The sequence below is a fragment of the Salmo salar genome, chromosome 19 (assembly GCF_965601325.2).
Source record: "Salmo salar chromosome 19, fSalSal1, whole genome shotgun sequence".
Lineage (NCBI taxonomy): Eukaryota > Metazoa > Chordata > Actinopteri > Salmoniformes > Salmonidae > Salmo > Salmo salar.
This window is the reverse complement of record NC_138309.1, coordinates 75725001-75743751: the sequence shown is the minus strand read 5'-3', so window position 1 is coordinate 75743751 and position 18751 is coordinate 75725001. Positions and strand designations below refer to the sequence as shown.

The 18751-nt window shown below is 44.4% G+C and overlaps 3 protein-coding genes across 7 annotated transcripts in view; 1 reads left to right on the top strand and 2 right to left on the bottom strand.

The window, feature by feature from the left end:
- Positions 1–258: 258 nt before the first annotated feature.
- Positions 259–9851, top strand: emc9 (ER membrane protein complex subunit 9). 2 transcript variants are annotated; one of them, XM_014159563.3, is made up of 6 exons: positions 259–356; positions 5497–5693; positions 5870–5946; positions 6102–6171; positions 6323–6417; positions 9208–9851. In XM_014159563.3, the coding sequence occupies exons 1-6, from the start codon at positions 278–280 to the stop codon at positions 9386–9388; spliced, it is 699 nt and encodes a 232-aa protein (XP_014015038.1). In that variant the 5' UTR covers positions 259–277; the 3' UTR covers positions 9389–9851.
- On the bottom strand, positions 9552–17914 carry irf9 (interferon regulatory factor 9). 3 transcript variants are annotated; one of them, XM_014159557.3, is made up of 10 exons: positions 17642–17909; positions 16821–16879; positions 16379–16501; positions 16064–16244; positions 13923–14071; positions 13747–13831; positions 13502–13555; positions 11706–12101; positions 11464–11579; positions 9552–10942 (listed from the first exon to the last, which is right to left on the bottom strand). In XM_014159557.3, exons 2-10 carry the CDS (start codon positions 16875–16877, stop codon positions 10811–10813), a joined length of 1293 nt encoding a protein of 430 aa, XP_014015032.1. In that variant the 5' UTR covers positions 16878–16879; positions 17642–17909; the 3' UTR covers positions 9552–10810.
- Positions 17903–18751, bottom strand: part of LOC106579548 (E3 ubiquitin-protein ligase RNF31) — a 15041-nt gene continuing 14192 nt past the window's right edge. Inside the window, exons 23-24 of one of the 2 annotated variants that reach the window (XM_014159560.3) lie at positions 18538–18703; positions 17903–18406 (exon numbers count right to left, since the gene is read on the bottom strand). In XM_014159560.3, the coding sequence (XP_014015035.1) occupies positions 18359–18406; positions 18538–18703 (214 nt within the window). In that variant the 3' untranslated portion in view covers positions 17903–18358. The other variant, XM_082965970.1, reaches the window with a different exon arrangement.

Genomic DNA, 18751 nt, shown 5'->3' with positions numbered 1-18751 from the left:
ATCGATTGCTCTGGAAATGTTTATGGCAATGTCACCTACTATATGAGTTCACAAGACGGCACAAACAGATGTGGGAGCAGGCTGTACAACATTTTACTATTTTGTAAATTTTTCTAAAATTATGTAAATATGCATTATGGGGTTACAAGGTATGTCAAACAATGTCCACCAGGAGGAGACGCCTCACCGCTTGAACGAATGGGGTCGAGTAACAAATGATTGGCATAGTACAGAGACGCCAGTAGACTTTTACAGTCACTAGTGTAACCAATCCCAAATGCAGATGTGCTGTAGGTGGGCGGGCACTAAACAGGAAATTTGCTCAATCGACGCAGCTTCTGCTCCAAAGTGCACATGTTAGTAAATTATCCATCTATTCAATATTTTGTTATCTTTATTAATATGCAATATTAGACAGTTGAGTTTGAATCCGGACGCTTGCTTTACTGGTCTTCTGAAATCTCATCCCAAGAAATAATATCCTTTGACGGTAAGTTGCTAGCTAGGATAGCCAACTGTTAGCTATTCTAGCTAGCTATCATAAATGTTTTTTTTCAATATCTAGATAACGTTAGCTAGTGTATACTTTCCCAGATCTATTTGAACTACTATTGGCCATAACTAGCTACGTAGGCAGGCCTTTTGACCATTGATGTTGGCAAGCTAGCTTGCTGAGTACAAACAAAGACCGGCTGAAACCGAAGAGTATGCAGATAGGCTAAAACTGCTTCTCCAATAGAAATCCCTGTCACACTTGTGGTCGATGTCATGGCGACGTTGGCTAGTTAAACTCACGCGTGCGTGTGCAGGCCGTCGAATCAAAGCCATTCCGATATTAAGTCGTTTTTTACTAAATTAAAACGTGTCAGATTGTCACTTTCACGAGGTTGGAGTAATAACATGTTCAACTATTTAATACATTGGCTCGAATCTAGATTTTTCACTTCTCCAACCTATGCCTGGTCTGTTCAGCCTCGCTACCTTGCCACTCTGGGTTGGTAGCAGTGTTGACAACTCATTTTCAGGGTAGGTTGCTAGAGGCAGGTTGATTTGTTGCTAAATGACGTTACACAATAACGTTATTCAAATTGACTGGCCATCTATGCAAAAAAATATGATTTGACATTTGTTCAGGTACAGACTCCCACTCTTTTCTGTACTTCTGGCTGTACAATTTTGATTGAGACATGTTGATGTTGTAAGTTCTGTTCAAGATCAAACATTCGTGACCAACTATATTCATTGGGTTTGTCTCGTCGAACCCGTACTACTGCTGCTGTAGTCAGACAACAATAATTTGCTGAAATTGCTGCTGGCCTGCTGCTGACGTCACTCACAATGCACTTTTGAAGCCAGGCACGTGTGTTGTGACTGAGTGTGTGACAGAAAATCGTTTTGTGTCATTTGGAGGGAAAATGCGTACATTTTAGCGTTTGAGTCACTTTTCAAAAGTTGCTAAAAGTTCAAAATACAGTAGCTAAATTTGTTGCTAGGTGCTGTTTGGAAAAGAAAAGTTGCCAGGGTAGTCTGAAAAGTTGCTAAATCTAGCAACAAAATTGCTAAATTGGCATCACTGGAGTGATGGGTCGTTCGCGAACGAGTCGGGCTCTTGTAGGTGAACGTTGGGAGCCGGCTCGCATATCAGAAGAGCCGAATCTATTTATATATTTTTTTAGATATGAATAGAATTAAGAAATAAATAAAATAATATACACATTCGTTCTGTCTGCACAGATTAACAGCCTCACCTGTTGTTCCTGTCAATCAGACACGCAGTGTCAACCAATGATCCAAAGATGCGTGAGGGAGGGCCGAGCCAACTCACTCACAGTCGCACACTTAGCAGCGAGGAGAGGGAGGAAGGACAGCTGTGAAAACAACAGCTGAAAATTGAGTCGGAGGCACAGTAGCATTTGGATGCATTTTAATAGTGTAGACAATGTCAGAGCACAGTGTAGAATTTGCCAAAACAAAATCTCATATAAAGCCGGTTCTACGCACAACCTACACCAGCATATGCGAACTGTGCACCCAACTGTGAAGCTAGCTGTAGCAGAGCTTCGAGAAACTAGCGGGCCTGCTAGTGATAGTGGTGGAGCCAGTATCCACTCAGTCAAGTAGGCCTACTCTGCGACCCACAGCAGTCTTCTATGGACCAGTTTATGCCAAAGTCTATGTCTGTAGCAAAACAAGGCCAAATTGATATTGCATTGGCAAAAATGATTGCCAACGATTTCCAGGAATTTATGATGGTGGAGGACAGAGGTTTTAGAAATTATAGCAATAGTCTAAATCCAATGTACACAATTCAAAGCAGGAAAACCCTTTCAAAATCACTTATTCCACAACTGTACAAGAGCACACAGGCTTCAGTGCGGGAAAGAGTCCAAAAAGCTACTGCAGTTTGCCTTACCACTGACTGCTGGACATCAAGGGTAACCACTTCTTACATGTCGGTTACATGTCACTTCATTGAAGATTTTTCGATGTCTAGCTGTCTTCTGGACTGCTTTGAGTTCAGCGACAGACAACCTTCAGAGAACTTAGCAGAGGAACTGTTGAGAGTGGCCAGAGAATGGCAAGTAGATTGAAGTGTTCTGTTGTGTTAGCGACAATGCAGCTAACATAACCAAAGCCATGAAAATGTTGAAATGGACCCATCATCCATGTCTTGCCCACACAATCAACCTGATTGTAAGAGATACTCTGAAGGTGATGAAGCCCACTGTGGTCAAAGTGAAAGCAGCTATGGAATACTTCCACAGGAGCACAGTAGGTGCCCAGATGGGGATGCCTGAGCTGAGGCCTAAACAAGACTGCACTACAAGGTGGAATTCAACATTTTTATATGTTGAAGCGGTTTCTTGAGTCAAAGGATGTCATCATCTCTATCCTGGCCATTGTCAATGCACCTGTTGATGCTCTGACCCAAGAGGAATTGGGAGGTGGTGGAGGAGGGGTGCAGAGTCCTGGAACCCTTTGAGCAGGTCACTGTGGAGATCAGTGGAGAGATACAGTAAGCAGTTATTACTACATTATTTTATCCAGTATTGTATATGTATTTGAGCAGTAGATGAGAATGTAGTATCAGTATTAAAAACATGAACCTGAACTAATAAGTTACTGTTCTCTCTTTTCAGCTGTCGCAGCCTCAAAAATGATACTCCTATGTAAGGGTCTGCAGCGAATCACAGCCAGCCGCCAGAGAGAAAAAAATGTAACCACAGGACGTGACAGAGTTGATAGACAGAAACTGCTGCACTTGACCCCAGGTTTAAGAAGTTAGCCTTCAGTGATGCCAGAGCGATTGATGAGGCTCTTTAAAGAATAACCTCAGCAGCAGGGAGGGACAGCCCCAGCAGTCAGCTGGCTCAGGCACCAGGACAACAGGAAGAAGAGGAATCAGATGGAGGGACAGCCCCAGCAGTCAGCTGGCTCAGGCACCAGGACAACAGGAAGAAGAGGGATCAGATGGCGGGACACCCCCAGCAGTCAGCTGACTCAGGCACCAGGACAACAGGAAGAAGAGGGATCAGATGGAGGGACAGCCCCAGCAGTCAGCTGGCTCAGGCACCAGGACAACAGGAAGAAGAGGGATCAGATGGAGGGACAGCCCCAGCAGTCAGCTGGCTCAGGCACCAGGACAACAGGAAGAAGAGGGATCAGATGGAGGGACAGCCCCAGCAGTCAGCTGGCTCAGGCACCAGGGCAACAGGAAGAAGAGGGATCAGATGGCGGGACACCCCCAGCAGTCAGCTGACTCAGGCACCAGGACAACAGGAAGAAGAGGGATCAGATGAAGGGACAGCCCCAGCAGTCAGCTGGCTCAGGCACCAGGGCAACAGGAAGAAGAGGGATCAGATGGCGGGACACCCCCAGCAGTCAGCTGACTCAGGCACCAGGACAACAGGAAGAAGAGGGATCAGATGAAGGGACAGCCCCAGCAGTCAGCTGACTCAGGCACCAGGGCAACAGGAAGAAGAGGGAGCAGAAGCACCAGCAGTAGTGCCACAAACGTCTGCTGTTGGGATGCTGTTTGACAAGAGAGCAACTGGGGATGCAGCACGAAGGAATCTCTCAGCAGATGCCATAATGGAGGTCTGATCCTATTTGGAGGAGCCCCTCCAAAGATCTGCAGATCTTCTGAGCTGGTGGAAGAACAAGGCCTCTGTCTACCCACTGCTTACTAAAGTCATAACAGGGAGACTCTGCATAGTGGCCACATCCGTTCCCTCTGAGAGGGTCTTCTCAAAAACGGGACAAATAATTACTGAGAGAAGAAACCGCATCAGCCCTTCGAAAGTGAGGCAGCTTGCATTTCTGAATGCAAATCTCTCAAAAGCAAAATCTGGTCAGCATTGCTGTGTGCTGCTGGTTATAACATGGCAATAAAGAATAGAGAGAAAAGAGGGACCAGTTTGTTTTAAGTGGGATGCTGCAGTTTTGCACATTATTTATTTTTCTTTGATATGGTACAATATTCTATTATTATGTTGTTCAGATTGTATTCGTTTTGAATTGTTACATTTATATGCACTTTGTTTATATACATTAAAAAAGTTATACTTTAAATGCACGTGTAATAGCATCCTTTACATTTATTTCAATTTGTGGGATGCTGCAGTTTTGCAAATTATTTATTTTTCTTTGATATGGTGTAATATTCAAATTTTATTTGTCACATGCACATGGTTAGCAGATGTTATTGCGAGTGTAGCGAAATGCTTGTGCTTCTAGTTCCGACAATGCAGTAATATCCAACGAGTAATCTAACCTAACCCTTCTTCGATGACGTAGAACGGCGGTTCGCATCCAATAAACGTTGCATTACTGCCACCTACTAGACTGGAGTATAACTCTCTTATACTTTGTTTGGAGAGAAAAAAATGAACAAATCCCCTACCCTCTAACCCTGCACTCACTAAAAACCCACCACCATTACTCCACTATTTAAATCTATCTAGTCCTACCTCAGGCCAACAGCCTGAAAGGACGGGATACCACCACTCAACACACCCTGTAACTCTTCTGATGTCAAGTCTCGTACACCCAAATACTCCTGTAGCTGTCAACAGAACCTCAACCTGCCTCTCTCGCACTGGACACTTCTGATTCCCAGCCCCATGGGCACCCCTTCAATTATACAATTAACACATACCACTACTTTTCCCAGCTACAAGCTAGCTAGCTAGAGCAGTCAATCAATGTCCAAAACAATGGTTTGCTGTGTGGCTTTTGATCTAACTGCTTGGGCATCCCTCCCTGGCTCTAACAATATTGGTTGGCTGTATTAGTGCAGTTGAAAAGGGTCCTTACTGTGTCATCCAGCGAGTTTGTAATGCAAGGATTTATCACTAAACCTTATTATTTATTCTGTCAGCATTCATGTCATTACATCTTCTGTCATCAATTTGCTCAAGTCAAGCCCTGACCAGTGTTTTTGGCCAGGTGTTTGGCTGCATGTTCTCAGATCTCTGCACCCTTTTCTGTCTACAGTCATGGGGGAGGTTGAGTTGTCCTGTCTCGCCTATGTGAAGATGTACCTGCACGCCTGTCTGTTTCCACGGTGCAGTGTCAATGGGCTGCTGTTGTCGTCCAGCCCAGCAGGTGGCGCTGTGTGTGTGACAGACTGCGTTCCGTTGCTTCACACTCACCTACCATTGGCTCCCATCACCCAGCTGGCTCTCACACAGGTAACCACCTAATAACCTGTGGTCTTTGCTGTCCAACATACAGTATGTCAGAAATGATCAAACACAAGTAGCCTAACTACTCGTTCTTACCTGGCAGTGGTGCATGTACATTGTGGTTGTCTTTTGGCTTGTCATGTATTTATGTGCTGTAATGTATCATACCTTCTTTGCTTCAGGTGGATGTATGGTGTGCACAGACACAGCAGAGGATTGTAGGATACTACCAAGCCAACGCCTGTGTGTCAGACAGCAGGTGTGTGTGTCCCACTGTGGTTCAGCTTCACCATTGACTCTGTAGATGTTCATTTCTCTATCATGTGGTTTCAGTGGCCTGTTAGCCTGCTTATCACATGCTAATCACCTGTGTTAAACAATAACCGCTCCTTCTCTTTCCCCTTCGCTGGGCAGCCCTACGCCATGTGCGTTGAAGATTGCAGACAAGATCGCCGAGCAGTGTAACAATGCAGTTTTGTTAATGGTAGGCATCCACTGTGGTTTTATTGTCTGTAACTTCCTTATTGTGTGTGTGTGTGTGTGTCCAAGCTAACAATGCAGCAGATTTTTGGTAAATCTTTGTGACGTGTGTCTGCATCCCATTCTCTCTAACTGTGACCTGTGTGGCTTGTCAGATTGATGGTGGAAAGATGTCTCCTGACTACAGGGTGCCTCCCATCGTGATGTATGAACGAAAAGATACCCGCTGGACCCTCAAAGACAAACACACGTAAGATCTGGACATCTCTGCTATCCTTCTTTCAAGATAGTTAATTACCATTTGCTTTTCTGTTGATAGCACACCTCTATCAAGTACATGCACAGTAGCTGTGGCTGTAGCAGCTGTGGCTGTAGCGGCTGTGGCTGTAGCGGCTGTGGCTGTAGCGGCTGTAGCGGCTGTAGCAGCTGTAGCAGCTGTGGCTGTAGCAGCTGTGGCTGTAGCAGCTGTGGCAGCTGTGGCTGTAGCAGCTGTGTAGGACTACATTGTATTGAAGAGGGAGAGGGGGTGTGTCTCTTTGTTAACAACAGCTGGTGCGCAATCTTTAATATTAAGGAAGTCTGCTCGCTTGAGTTAGAATACCTCATGATAAGCTATAGACCATACATTTTACCAAGAGAGTTTATCTATATAATTCATAGCCATCTATTTAGCACCATAAAACCGATGCTGGCACTAAGACCGCACTCAACGAGCTGTATAGGGCCAGAAGTAAATAAGAAAATGCTCACCCAGAGGCGGTGCTCCAAGTGGCTGGTGACTTTGATGCAGGAAAACTTAAATCCGTTATACCTAATTTCTACCAGCATGTTACCTGTGCAACTAGAGGCAAAAAAACCTCTAGATCACCTTTACTCCACACACTGAGATGCATACAAAGCTCTCCCTCGTCCTCCATTTGGCAAATCTGACTATAACTCTATCCTCCTGATTCTTGCTTACAAGCAAAACCTCAAACAGGAAGCACCAGTGACTTGCTCAATATGGAAGTGGTCCGATGAAGCAGATGTTCAATTACAGACTGTTCCGGGATTCATCCAATGCCACTGAGGAGTTCACCAGATCAGTCACCGGCTTCACTAATAAGTGCATCAACGATGTCGTCCCCACAATTACCGTACGTACATATCCCAACCAGAAGCCATGGAATACAGGCAACATCCGCACTGAGCTAAAGGCTAGAGCTGCCGCTTTCAAGGTGCGGGAGACTAATCCGGACGTTTATAAGAAATCCTGCTACGCCCTCTGAGGAACCATCAAACAGGCAAAGGGTCAATACAGGACCAAGATCGAATCCTACTACACCAGCTCTAATGCTTGTCAGATGTGGCAGGGCTTGCAAACTATCATGGATTACAAAGAGAAACCCAGCCGAGAGCTGTCCAGTGTCGTGAGCCTACCAGATGAGCTAAATACTTTCTATGCTCGCTTCGAGGCTAGCAACACTGGACCATGCATGAGAGCACCAGCTGTTCCGGACGACTGTGTGATCACGCTCTCCGTAGCTGATGTGAAAAAGAACTTTAAACAAGTTTACATTCACAAGGCCGCAGGACCAGATTAATTACCAGGATGCGTCCTCAGAGCATGTGCTGACCAGCTGGCAAGTGTCTTCACTGACATTTTCAACCTCTCTCTGACCCAGTCTGTAATACTTACATGTTTCAAGCAGACCACCATAGTCCCTGTGCCCAAGAATGCAAAAGTAACCCAAAAGTGACTATCGCCCCGTTGCACTCCCATCTGTAGAGATGAAATGCTTTGAAAAGCTGGTCATGGCTCACATTAACAGCATCATCCCAGACACCCTGGACCCACTCCAATTCGCATACCGCCCCAACATATCCACAAATGACGCAATCTCTATTGCACCCCACACTGCCCTTTCCCACCTGGACAAAAGGAACACCTATGTGAGAATGCTATTCATTGACTACAGCTCAGTGTTCAACACCATAGTGCCCTCCAAGCTCATCACTAAACTAAGGACCCTGGGATTAAACACCTCCCTCTGCAACTGGATCCTGGACTTTGACGGGACGGCCTCAGGTAGTGGGGGTAGGTAACAACACATCCGCCACAGGGGAGCGTGCTTGGTCTGCGTGGCCGCAAATGACACCAACACCATCAATAAGTTTGCAGAGGACACGACGGTGGTAGGCCTTCAATTTCCTCGGTGTCCACATCACTAAGGAATTATCATGGTCCACACACACCAACATAGTCGTGAAGAGGGCAACAACAACGCCTCTTCCCCCTCAGGAGGATGAAAAGATTTGCAAAAGGTTCTACAGCTGCACCATTGAGAGCATCTTGACTGGCTGCACCACCACTTGTTTATGGCAACTGCTTGGCATCCGACCACAAGGCTCTACAGAGGGTAGTGCGCATGGCCCAGTATATCACTGGGGCCGAGCTCCCTGCCATCTAGGAACTCTATACCAGGCGGTGTCAGAGAAAGGACCTAAAGATTGTCAAAGACTCCAGCCATCCAAGTCATATACTGTTCTCTCTGCTACCACACGGCAAGCGGTACCGGAGCACCAAGTCTGGAACCAACAGGATCCTGAACAGCTTCTACCCCCAAGCCATAAGACTGCTAAATAGTTAGCCCGGGTAGCTATTGGTTAACTATTTAACTATCGGCATTGACCCTTTTTGTCTCGATTCATCACATACGCTGCTTTTACTGTTTATTATCTATCCTGTTGCCTAGTCACTTTATCCCTACCTATATATACACATATCTACCTCAGTTAATTCGTACCCCGGGAAATCGACTCAGTACTGGTACAATGTGTATATAGTCAAGTTATCGTTACTTATTGTCTATTTATTCCTTGTGTAATTATTTTTCTATTAATTATTTTTTGTCTCTGCATTGTTGGGAAGGGCCCTTAGTCATTTCACTGTTAGTCTACACCTGTTGTTTACGAAGCATGTGACAAATACAATTATTTGATTAGAAAAATATACATTTATTTGAAGTATACATTAATTAAAGATACCTTTTTTTCCCAGGATAATGCTGCGGCAGTGGGAGGAGACTCGGGACATAGCCAGTCAGCTGCTGGACTCTGGAGATCACTCGTTATTAGTTGATTTTGACAGCCATTTGGACGACATCACTAGGGACTGGACAAATCAGAAACTGAATGCCAAAATAGCCGAGCTTGCCTCACCAGCCAATGGTAATGTTTGAAAGAAGCTTGTAGATAACTAACTTTTGAGTTACATCTTTAAAATTTAAATAAAGTTGGAATTATATACAGTATGTCTTAAACCTGCTGAAACTACACATATTTAGTTAAGAATCTTATTTTTATTATTACCATCTAACAGCCAAATAAGCACATCATCCATGATAATTTCAAAATATGAAATACATTTTTAATACAGTCAGGCAGAACACTGACATTACAAAACATGCATAAATAACTGAAATATTGACAGATCTGTGCAGTCTTCCACCTAACAACGTTCTCAGTCCAGAGTGTGCCTTGTGTCAAACCCAGCAGCCATGTTGTTAACCCACTTACAACCATTAACAAAGCCCTGCTCATAGTTCAAAGGCTGCCAATGGCATCACAACATTATGTACATCCTGACCCACTGCTTTCAGAGTGTGTAAGCTTATCAACTCATTAAACTACATCTACAAACTATTTAAAGTATTCATGTGATATTATGTTCATATAAACATCGGTTCATAAGAGAAAGGAGCCCCCCCCCCCGGATTCATTTCTATATGACGAAGAGATAAAGTATACAAATATTGTTTTTTCTCAATATAAATGTGCTGAACAAGCATTACCACTTTCAGAAACCAAAATCGCAGACAGACAAGTTGGTTTCCTGCCTCGAACAATTGACATGGTGATGATCAAATAACTGAACTTCGGCCTACTATGGCTTACGAGCCTGTTTTGGGAGAATCTCATACACTACTTACAACAGCTTCGTCAACAGTTACGCTATCACAGACTATGTAAACAACATGAGGAGGACCCCGAAAGGTATCTGAAGCAGTGCCACAGTCACCATTCATAAAGACAGCAATAAGGAGTAAAAGTCTCTGACTCCCTATAAAAAGGCCCAATTGTGATATGTTTTTCCACTAATTGGTCTTTTGACCAATCACATCATCTCTTTTCACATCAGATCTTTTTCAAAGCTGATCTGATTGGTCAGTAGAAAAAGATCAGAATTGGGCTGCCTGTGTAAACACAGCCAAAATGAGTTGGATATAATTTGGACCAATAGTATAACACCAGGTGATTGGGTTGGTAAAGGGCAATCTTAAAGGCTAAACCAAAGTGATGTCTCCCTTCCATGTAGTGCTATTCAGTCTAGTGGTTCATGTCTGAGAAGGCTTGGGACTCCGTTAAATCCGTATCATGGATGTTCAGTATGATTTGAAATGTAAAACTAATTTCCGACTGAGCCGACTTACGCAGCGTTTACCATGAATGCAGTCTCCGCGGACGCGAGAACATTGCCTTTAAATTGCGCTATAGTGCTGAATTTCTACGACACGGATTGAATTGAGCCCTTGGTATCAGATCAGATAGTGCTTAAAAAAAAATGTATTGTAATTTATACGAGATGTTCTGTGATTGGATGCTCAGGGGTAAGGCACTGGTACCAGGTTGATGGTGACATCTCCTGATTGGCTGGCTATGTCGCGGAGGTAGGTCATTGACTCCCGGAAGTCTTCAGCTTCTTTGACCTGCTGCTGAGCCCAGGGTAGGGTTATCTGGAGAAGAGGGGGTGCGTGGTTCAGTCCCTCTTTAATTTACAGGGAAAGGTGTAGTTATCCTGTACTTACATAAAACTTAGTTTAAGGCAGGGATCAACTAGATCCAATCATTTCAAACCTTGTTTACGATCACATATCTCTTTATTATGCGTAGGAATACTTTGGGAACAGATTTCCCAAATTAAAATAACTTGGAGCTGATTTGCTGGTGTTTTATGTCCAACAGAAAATTTGGGGGGGGTCGCCAGCTGGGAAACCCTGTTCTAAGACATTTTTACATTTTACATTTTAGTAGACACTCTTATCCAAAGCGACTTACAGTAGTGAATGCATACATTTCATACATTTTTTTTCTGTACTGGCCCCCCGTGGGAATTGAACCCACAACCCTGGCGTTGCAAACACCATGCTCTACCAACTGAGCTACAGGGAAGGCCATTTACTGCACCTTTTGTTTACATTTGAACAGGTGTTACAGTTATTTATGAGTAAGTGAGGAAAAGCTTTCTCAGCTGTACCTGTGTGATGATGAGTTTGCTGGATGGGTCCTCTGTGGCACTGAACTCCTCTCCGAAACACAAGGTGATGCCACACTGAGGAGGGTCTCCCCCGTAACTGCGGAAGTGGTCCAGCTCTAAGGAAACACGCAGTCAGTAAATACACACTGACTGCTGAAATATCCAAAAGGGGGCCAACAAAGAAGTGGGTTATTCTCACCAACAAAAAAACAAGAGAGAGTGAACAGCCCCATGTCACTCACCCATTTTGAAAGCCTCTCTGTCAAAGAGCAGCACGGGCTCCACAGCACGGTTCATCTTGTGGGGTCCCGTCGTGGTTGAATGTGGCCCTGTCCAGAACACCCGGCCCTGGCAGTAGCGCTTAGCATAGATCCCTGCCCCCGTGGAGGTCAGGATCACCCCTTTCTCCATGAAGGGCAGCAGTGTGGAGAGGGCCTGGAGCCGAGGCCCGATGCCAGGGCTGGAGGTCAGGGTGGAGGGGGACTCTGGGAGGGGGATGCGTGGGAACCCACCCATCATCAGGGTGGGGGGGACAGGCGATGAGGGCAGGTAGGCGATTCGGACATCGCTGCCTATGACCTCACGTTTAAGCACCTCCTGTCCTATGTATTTCACTAAGACATGGAACGAGTCCCGTGCTGGAGTGGGAGAGACAGACAGAGAGAGCGAGAGAGAAAAGGAATGAGAGTGAATGAGAGACAGAGCAGGAATAGTTAATGTAGTATGGGACCGATTCCAGTTTAGGAAATTACGCCTTACGCACACCTTTCCTACGCACTTCTCAATAGTTGGTATTCAGACTTACCTCACGAAGGTGCGTAACAGGCTTTGCAGGTGGGCGCGTGCTTAACAAATGTAATTCAACTGCTGAAAACCCTCCCACTTGCCGGCCAACAGATTATTTAATGGAGTTTTTATTCATTAGGGTTTTCAGTAGATTTATCTTAAGCCATCCTTTTAAATACATGGTGTACCTTTTTAGTTAGAATTTTGTCGACAGACTCACTAGAATATTTTGAGAGAACAGGTTCAGAATATTAGGGATCAATGGAAGAAAGCCATCTAGATATATGCTTATTTGTCTCCGTTTCAGTACAAATTGGTAGATAAAAAAAATACTCTGATCTTGTAGATTATTTAGGGTTAGGAAAGTACAGTATATATCTAAAACAAGTGTAATTTATATTCACAATTCTCTTGTCCAAACGGATTACTCATTTACCTAGCTCTTATAAAGTTGTAAATTACAATACATGAAGAATGGTGTTATTTCTATCTGAAAAAATAGATGTTTTTCCACTTGACACCAGTAGGTTCTATAGAGGTTATTCATGGTTTCCTCGCTCCTAAAGGTTAAGTCGAGGTCAGAATAAGGCGTATCAGGCCTCCTAAGTGGTTCAGTGGTCTAAGACACTGCATCGCTGTGCCATTAGAGATCCTGGTTCGAGTCCAGGTTCTGTCGCAGCCGGCCGCGACCGGGAGACCAATGGGGCGGTGCACAATTGGCCCAGCGTCGTCCGGGTTAGGGGAGGGTTTGGCCGGCAGGGATGTCCATGTCCCATCACCACTCCTGTGGCAGGCCGGGTGCAATAACACACTGACACGGTCGCTAGGTGTACGGTGTTTCCTCCGACACTTTGGTGCGGCCGGCTTCCGGGTTAAGTGGGCATTGTGTCAAGAAGCCGGCTTGGCTGGGTTGTTTTGGAGGACGTACAGCTCTCAACCTTCGCCTCTCCTGAGTCCGTACGGGAGTTACAGTGATGGGACAATTAGATACCACGAAATTGGGGTAAAAAAATATATAAAAATATCTGTAGCCACACCTACATTTTTTCGATCTCCACCCCAAAGAAATAGCAGGTGAATAGCATGCTGTTCTCATGCTTAAGTTCAAGGTCAAAATAAGAGTAGAGAGAAAAGTGCATAAAAATGGAAATGCATTCCATTTACGTGCGCTTAACTCAGGTCAGAATCGGCCCCCATGTGATTGAGAAGCTTATTTGACTTCCTTTCTGCACAGCATCATCAATAGCATTACCTCCAGGGGGAGGGACGGTCTCAATCGTGACGTTCACCTGGAGCTCATCGACCGCTAGAGGAAGACAACAGAATATCAACAGCATGTCAATCAACCACATGCTATTGGAGAACTCCCAAGAGTGGAGAAACAGTAGTGGAGAAACAGTGGCTGAGAGATCCAACATCAATTAACACAGAGATTCAGTGTTTGACAGACATTTGGAGGACAGACATGACATTGAGTTAGTAAGCCATAAGACTTACTCCCATCGCTCTTCAGGATGACCAAGGGCTGATCGAACTGGTCTTGTTGGATGGTAAGAACACTTTCCTCAACCTCCTGAACAGACTGATAAAAACACACACAAATTGACATAAACAATAGAGATACATCCAAATGTTTCTAGAACTTGTTTTTGTCTTTAAAATGCCAGACCTACCATGGTGATTGGAGCGGTGATGACCTCCTCTTTCATCTGTTTGACCACAACCTCCTCCTCCTTCACCTCCTCCTCGCTATCTGAATCGCTGCTCCTTCTCTTCCTCCCTCCTGCTCTGGCTCGACCCTTTAATTTAACATTCCCCAACACTGTGAAGACAAAAGGGACGATATGTTAGCAATTTGTTTACTGCAATTTAGCCTGCTTTGAAGTTGCCTCAGTAGCTACAAACTATGTGGAGTTATTGCTGCTCAGATAAAATTTGCACCGCTGACACTGGTATGACTGTATGTCCCTTTGGACTGACTGAGGGAACTACAGTGGAGTACAGTCATGGCCAAAAGTTGAGAATGACACAAACATGAATTTTCAAAGTCTGCTGCCTCAGTGTCTTTAGATATTTTTGTCAGATGTTACTGTGGAATACTAAAGTATAATTACAGGCATTTCATAAGTGTCAAAGGCGTTTATTGACAATTACATGAAGTTGATGCAGAGTCAATATCTGCAGTGTTGACCCTTCTTTTTCAAGACCTCTGCAATCTGCCCTGGCATGCTGTCAATTAACTTCTGGGCCACATCCTGACTGATGGCAGCCCATTCTTGCATAATCTTGCATAATCAATACTTGGAGTTTGTCAGAATTTGTGGGTTTTTGTTTGTCCACCCACCTCTTGAGGATTGACCACAAGTTCTCAATGGGATTAAGGTCTGGAGAGTTTCCTGGCCATGGACCCAAAATTCCAATGTTTTGTTCCCCGAGCCACTTAGTTATCACTTTTGCCTTATGGCAAGGTGCTCCATCTTGCTGGAAAAGGCATTGGTCGTCACCAAACTGTTCCTGGATGGTTGGGAGAAGTTTCTCTCGGAGGATGTGTTGGTACCATTCTTTATTCATGGCTGTGTTCTTAGGCAAATTGTGAGTGAGCCGACTCCCTTGGCTGAGAAGCAACCCCACATATGAATGGTCTCAGGATGCTTTACTGTTGGCATGACACAGGACTGATGGTAGCACTCACCTTGTCTTCTCCGGACAAGCTTTTTTGTGGATGCCCCAAACAATCGGAAAGGGGATTCATCAGAGAAAATGACTTTACCCCAGTCCTCAGCAGTCCAATTCCCTGTACCTTTTGCAGAATATCAGTCTGTCCCTTATGTTTTTCCTGGAGAGAAGTGGCTTCTTTGCTGCCCTTCTTGACACCAAGCCATCCTCCAAAAGTCTTCGCCTCACTGTGCGTGCAGATGCACTCACACCTGCCTGCTGCCATTCCTGAGCAAGCTCTGTACTGGTGGTGCCCCGATCCTGCAGCTGAATGAACTTTAGGAGTTGGTCCTGGCACTTGCTGGACTTTCTTGGGAGACCTGAAGCCTTCTTCACAACAATTGAACCGCTCTCCTTGAAGTTCTTGATGATCCGATAAATGGTTGATTTAGGTGCAATCTTACTGGTAGTAATATCCTTGCCTGTGAAGCCCTTTTTGTGCAAAGCAATGATGACGGCACGTGTTTCCTTCCAGGTAACCATGGTTGACAGAGGAAGAACAATGATTTCAAGCACCACCCTCCTTTTGAAGCTTCCAGTCTGTTATTCGAACTCAATCAGCATGACAGAGTGATCTCCAGCCTTGTCCTCGTCAACACTCACACCTGTGTTAACGAGCGAATCACTGACATGATGTCAGCTGGTCCTTTTGTGGCAGGGCTGAAATGCAGTGGAAATGTTTTTTGGGGATTCAGTTCATTTGCATGGCAAAGAGAGACTTTGCAATTAATTGCAATTCATAACATTCTGGAGTATATGAAAATTGCCATCATACAAACTGAGGCAGCAGACTTTGTGAAAATTAATATTTGTGTCATTCTCAAAACTTTTGGCAATGACTGTAGAGTGCTGCATGCATGTGGTCATGGAGTTGGCCAGTATTAAAAATCTAAATCTTCTCAACCTCGAGTGTAACTTCCTCAAACCTAAAGAATGCACACTGCTACACCCGGTCTGTTCCCAGATAGTAGATATGAGGATGTGTTTTTACTGTAGATTCCTACACAAGATCAAAAGATAATGGCTGGAACATCGTAGAAGAGGGGTAGAAATAAACATTGCATAACTAACTCACAGTGTGTGTTCGTGTGTCTCTCACCTTGTTCATTCATCGGTACAAGGCAGTAAACTTTGTATGGTTCGGAGATGTCTAGCTGGGACCTCTCGGGGACCTCTCTGAACTCCGGGCTCTTATTGAGAGCACAGCGCAGCCGGGTCTTCCAGGAGGCAGGGTCCACACGACCCCCATCGGACAACTTCCCCTTAAACACCGCCCATGCCTGTGGAGGAGGCATTTAGACTCACAGCTCAGGAAAAATGCCTACTGTATGTTTTAATAGATTATAAATAACAAGGGGCAACTGTAAAATAACGACTTAACGGACTAGGGATAGTACTTATAAAGTGTCAGGACCTTGAAGATGGCACCATCCTCTTCACTGCGGAAGTCCTGTTTCCCGGCGTGTTTCCAGGGGATACGAAACATGGTCTTGGCGTCATCGTCCCATATCAGGCCAGGGTACTTCCCACTGGTGACCTGCTCAAGACACGGTGGGGGTGAGACCAGGACAACACTCACTCAACCCATGTCCCAGACAGACAGTACACTAACTTTGGTGGCAGATAGCCTGGCGGTTAAGAGTGTTGGCCCTATAACTGAAAGGTCACTGGTTCGAATCCCTGAGCCGACTAGGTATAAAAATCAGTGGATGGGCCTTTGAGCAAAGCAGTTTCTCTGCTTTACAGGTCACTATGGTGTACCAGCTCAGACACATCCACTGTAAACAGCTGTTGCAGTGCACACACATTCATGTGCTCAAAAGGAACTATTGAACAAATCATCCTCAAACACTCACCTGGTCTACCATCCAGGAGCGTAGTCTGCGGGTTGAGCGAACTCTCCCAGATGCCATAGCTGTGAACAGAGTATAACTTTCTTATTTCCATCTAGTCTGGCAAAAATATATATAATTGTGTCATACAAACTATACACACAGTATTAGGCCTACCTCAGTGGAGGCTGCTGAGGGGAGGACGTCTCATAATAATGGCTGGAACGGCGCTAATGGAATGGCATTATCCCATGTGTTTGATACCACTCCAGCCATTACCACGAGCCCGTCTTCCCCAATTAAGGTGCCACCAACCTCCTGCTGCCTACATAGGCTGATATAAACAAACTCAATATGGTACAGTAAGAGCAGTGCTAGCAAGATAACGAATATTGTGAGTACATGACTGCTTATGTATCCGTGACGTGTGTGTGTAGTTCAGCTGAGGACATTCACACTGGCAGACTGCTATGTTTGATTGCACAAATAGCTTCTTAAAGGCGCAGTGGTAAAGGCTAGGTTCTCATTGAATGCATATCTAAGAAGCGGTAGATCCGTTCTATGAGCGCCATTTCTATGCTTCCAGTTGCGTTTTTGCTCTTTTTACTTTCGGCTTTTTACATCAGCTTCAAACAGCTGAAATAACAATATTTATATTTTTTATTTATGAATGTAAGCAACTATTATGCTTAGAGCCGATACTATAATCAAATCAACTACTGAAGTCCCCATCTAAAAATAGCAAACTAATAAATAGACAAATTGCTAAAGAAGTGTAACTCTTTTGCATACCACTTTTCCACATATTTATAATGAGTGTGATGAATGTGAATAGTTTCATTTACCTTAGGTTGCGTTTCCTCGGATTCTTCAATAGAGCGGATTATGAGCGCATAGTACTGTACTTTGACTGGAAAATCCAGAGGCTGTTCGCCCGCCTCCCGCAGAGCAGGCAGACGCTCCTTTTCCCCGAAATCACGTGACTTTAGAAAAATAAAGCAGGTTACTGCTTAGACATCTGGGGGCGACATTTCGCTCAAATATTGGATATTTTCTCAGAGTATATCCTGCAACTGATGAGACTAAATTGAGACCGGTCACAAAAGTCATTTTTAAATCAATAAAATACTTTATTGCATGGTATACTCTAATGTTACACTCAGAATAGTATGTGCTATTGATCTCACAATATGGACTGGCATTTTGAAGATGACAGACACCGTCCCCTTATGAGTTCTAAAGTTGTTTAGTGCTGTATTTTAAACTCATATATTTAATAAAAATAAACCAGAAAGAGAGTTCATGTATTTCTTGTAAGTCTTCCTTTGCAGCTTTATCCTTGTACAGAGAGGAAATTGAGATACTACATGTAGACGTGTAATTGTGAACAAAATTATTTCAGAAATCTAATTAACCATATAACAAACAAAGCATGTTAAACTTCAATGAGATGTAATATAACAGCTAGGTTGGTAATGCTGTGGTGGGAGGTTTGAAACCCGATGCTGTTAGGATACCTGTACTTTCCTTAAGATGGATAATAACATCTTTAAAATCAATTTTCATCTCATCCGAGGAACCTTTTCTCCAAGTGGAACTTCCATCAGTTTCTGTAAAGAAAGAGTAAATTACACTTTCACACAATCTGAACCACAACAAAAACACTACATCAAAATTAACATAGAAACGATTTAGTGCAAACTTCCAGTGAGGACACAAGCCTAACTGAGTGATGACTGACCTTCAGCAGTCGAGCCTTGTACACCCTGTCGTCCTCCCCCTCCCCTTGCTGCTCCTCCACCTGGTACCTCTTGCAGGCAACTGTGACCTCTTGTTGGTCGTAGAGAATAGCAGGGTCCAGGGTGTGTCCGTTGATGAGACTAACCAGGTACTCTCTGTAGTGTTTACTACAATGGCACACACAGAGACAGACAAAGTGAGAATAGGCTAACAGC

What these genes read in the sequence shown, in the direction of transcription:
- emc9 (XM_014159563.3), top strand. Translation starts at nt 278, where the DNA reads ATGCAGATGTGCTGTAGGTGGGCGGGCACTAAACAGGAAATTTGCTCA. An exon ending in ACAATGCAGTTTTGTTAATG is followed by an intron (nt 6,172 to 6,322) that starts GTAGGCATCCAC and finishes GTGGCTTGTCAG; the next exon opens with ATTGATGGTGGAAAGATGTC. An exon ending in ACCCTCAAAGACAAACACAC is followed by an intron (nt 6,418 to 9,207) that starts GTAAGATCTGGA and finishes TTTTTTTCCCAG; the next exon opens with GATAATGCTGCGGCAGTGGG.
- irf9 (XM_014159557.3), bottom strand. Translation starts at nt 16,877, where the DNA reads ATGGCATCTGGGAGAGTTCGCTCAACCCGCAGACTACGCTCCTGGATG. An exon ending in AGGATGGTGCCATCTTCAAG is followed by an intron (nt 16,245 to 16,378) that starts GTCCTGACACTT and finishes CCTCCTCCACAG; the next exon opens with GCATGGGCGGTGTTTAAGGG. An exon ending in TCACCGCTCCAATCACCATG is followed by an intron (nt 13,832 to 13,922) that starts GTAGGTCTGGCA and finishes TGTTTTTATCAG; the next exon opens with TCTGTTCAGGAGGTTGAGGA.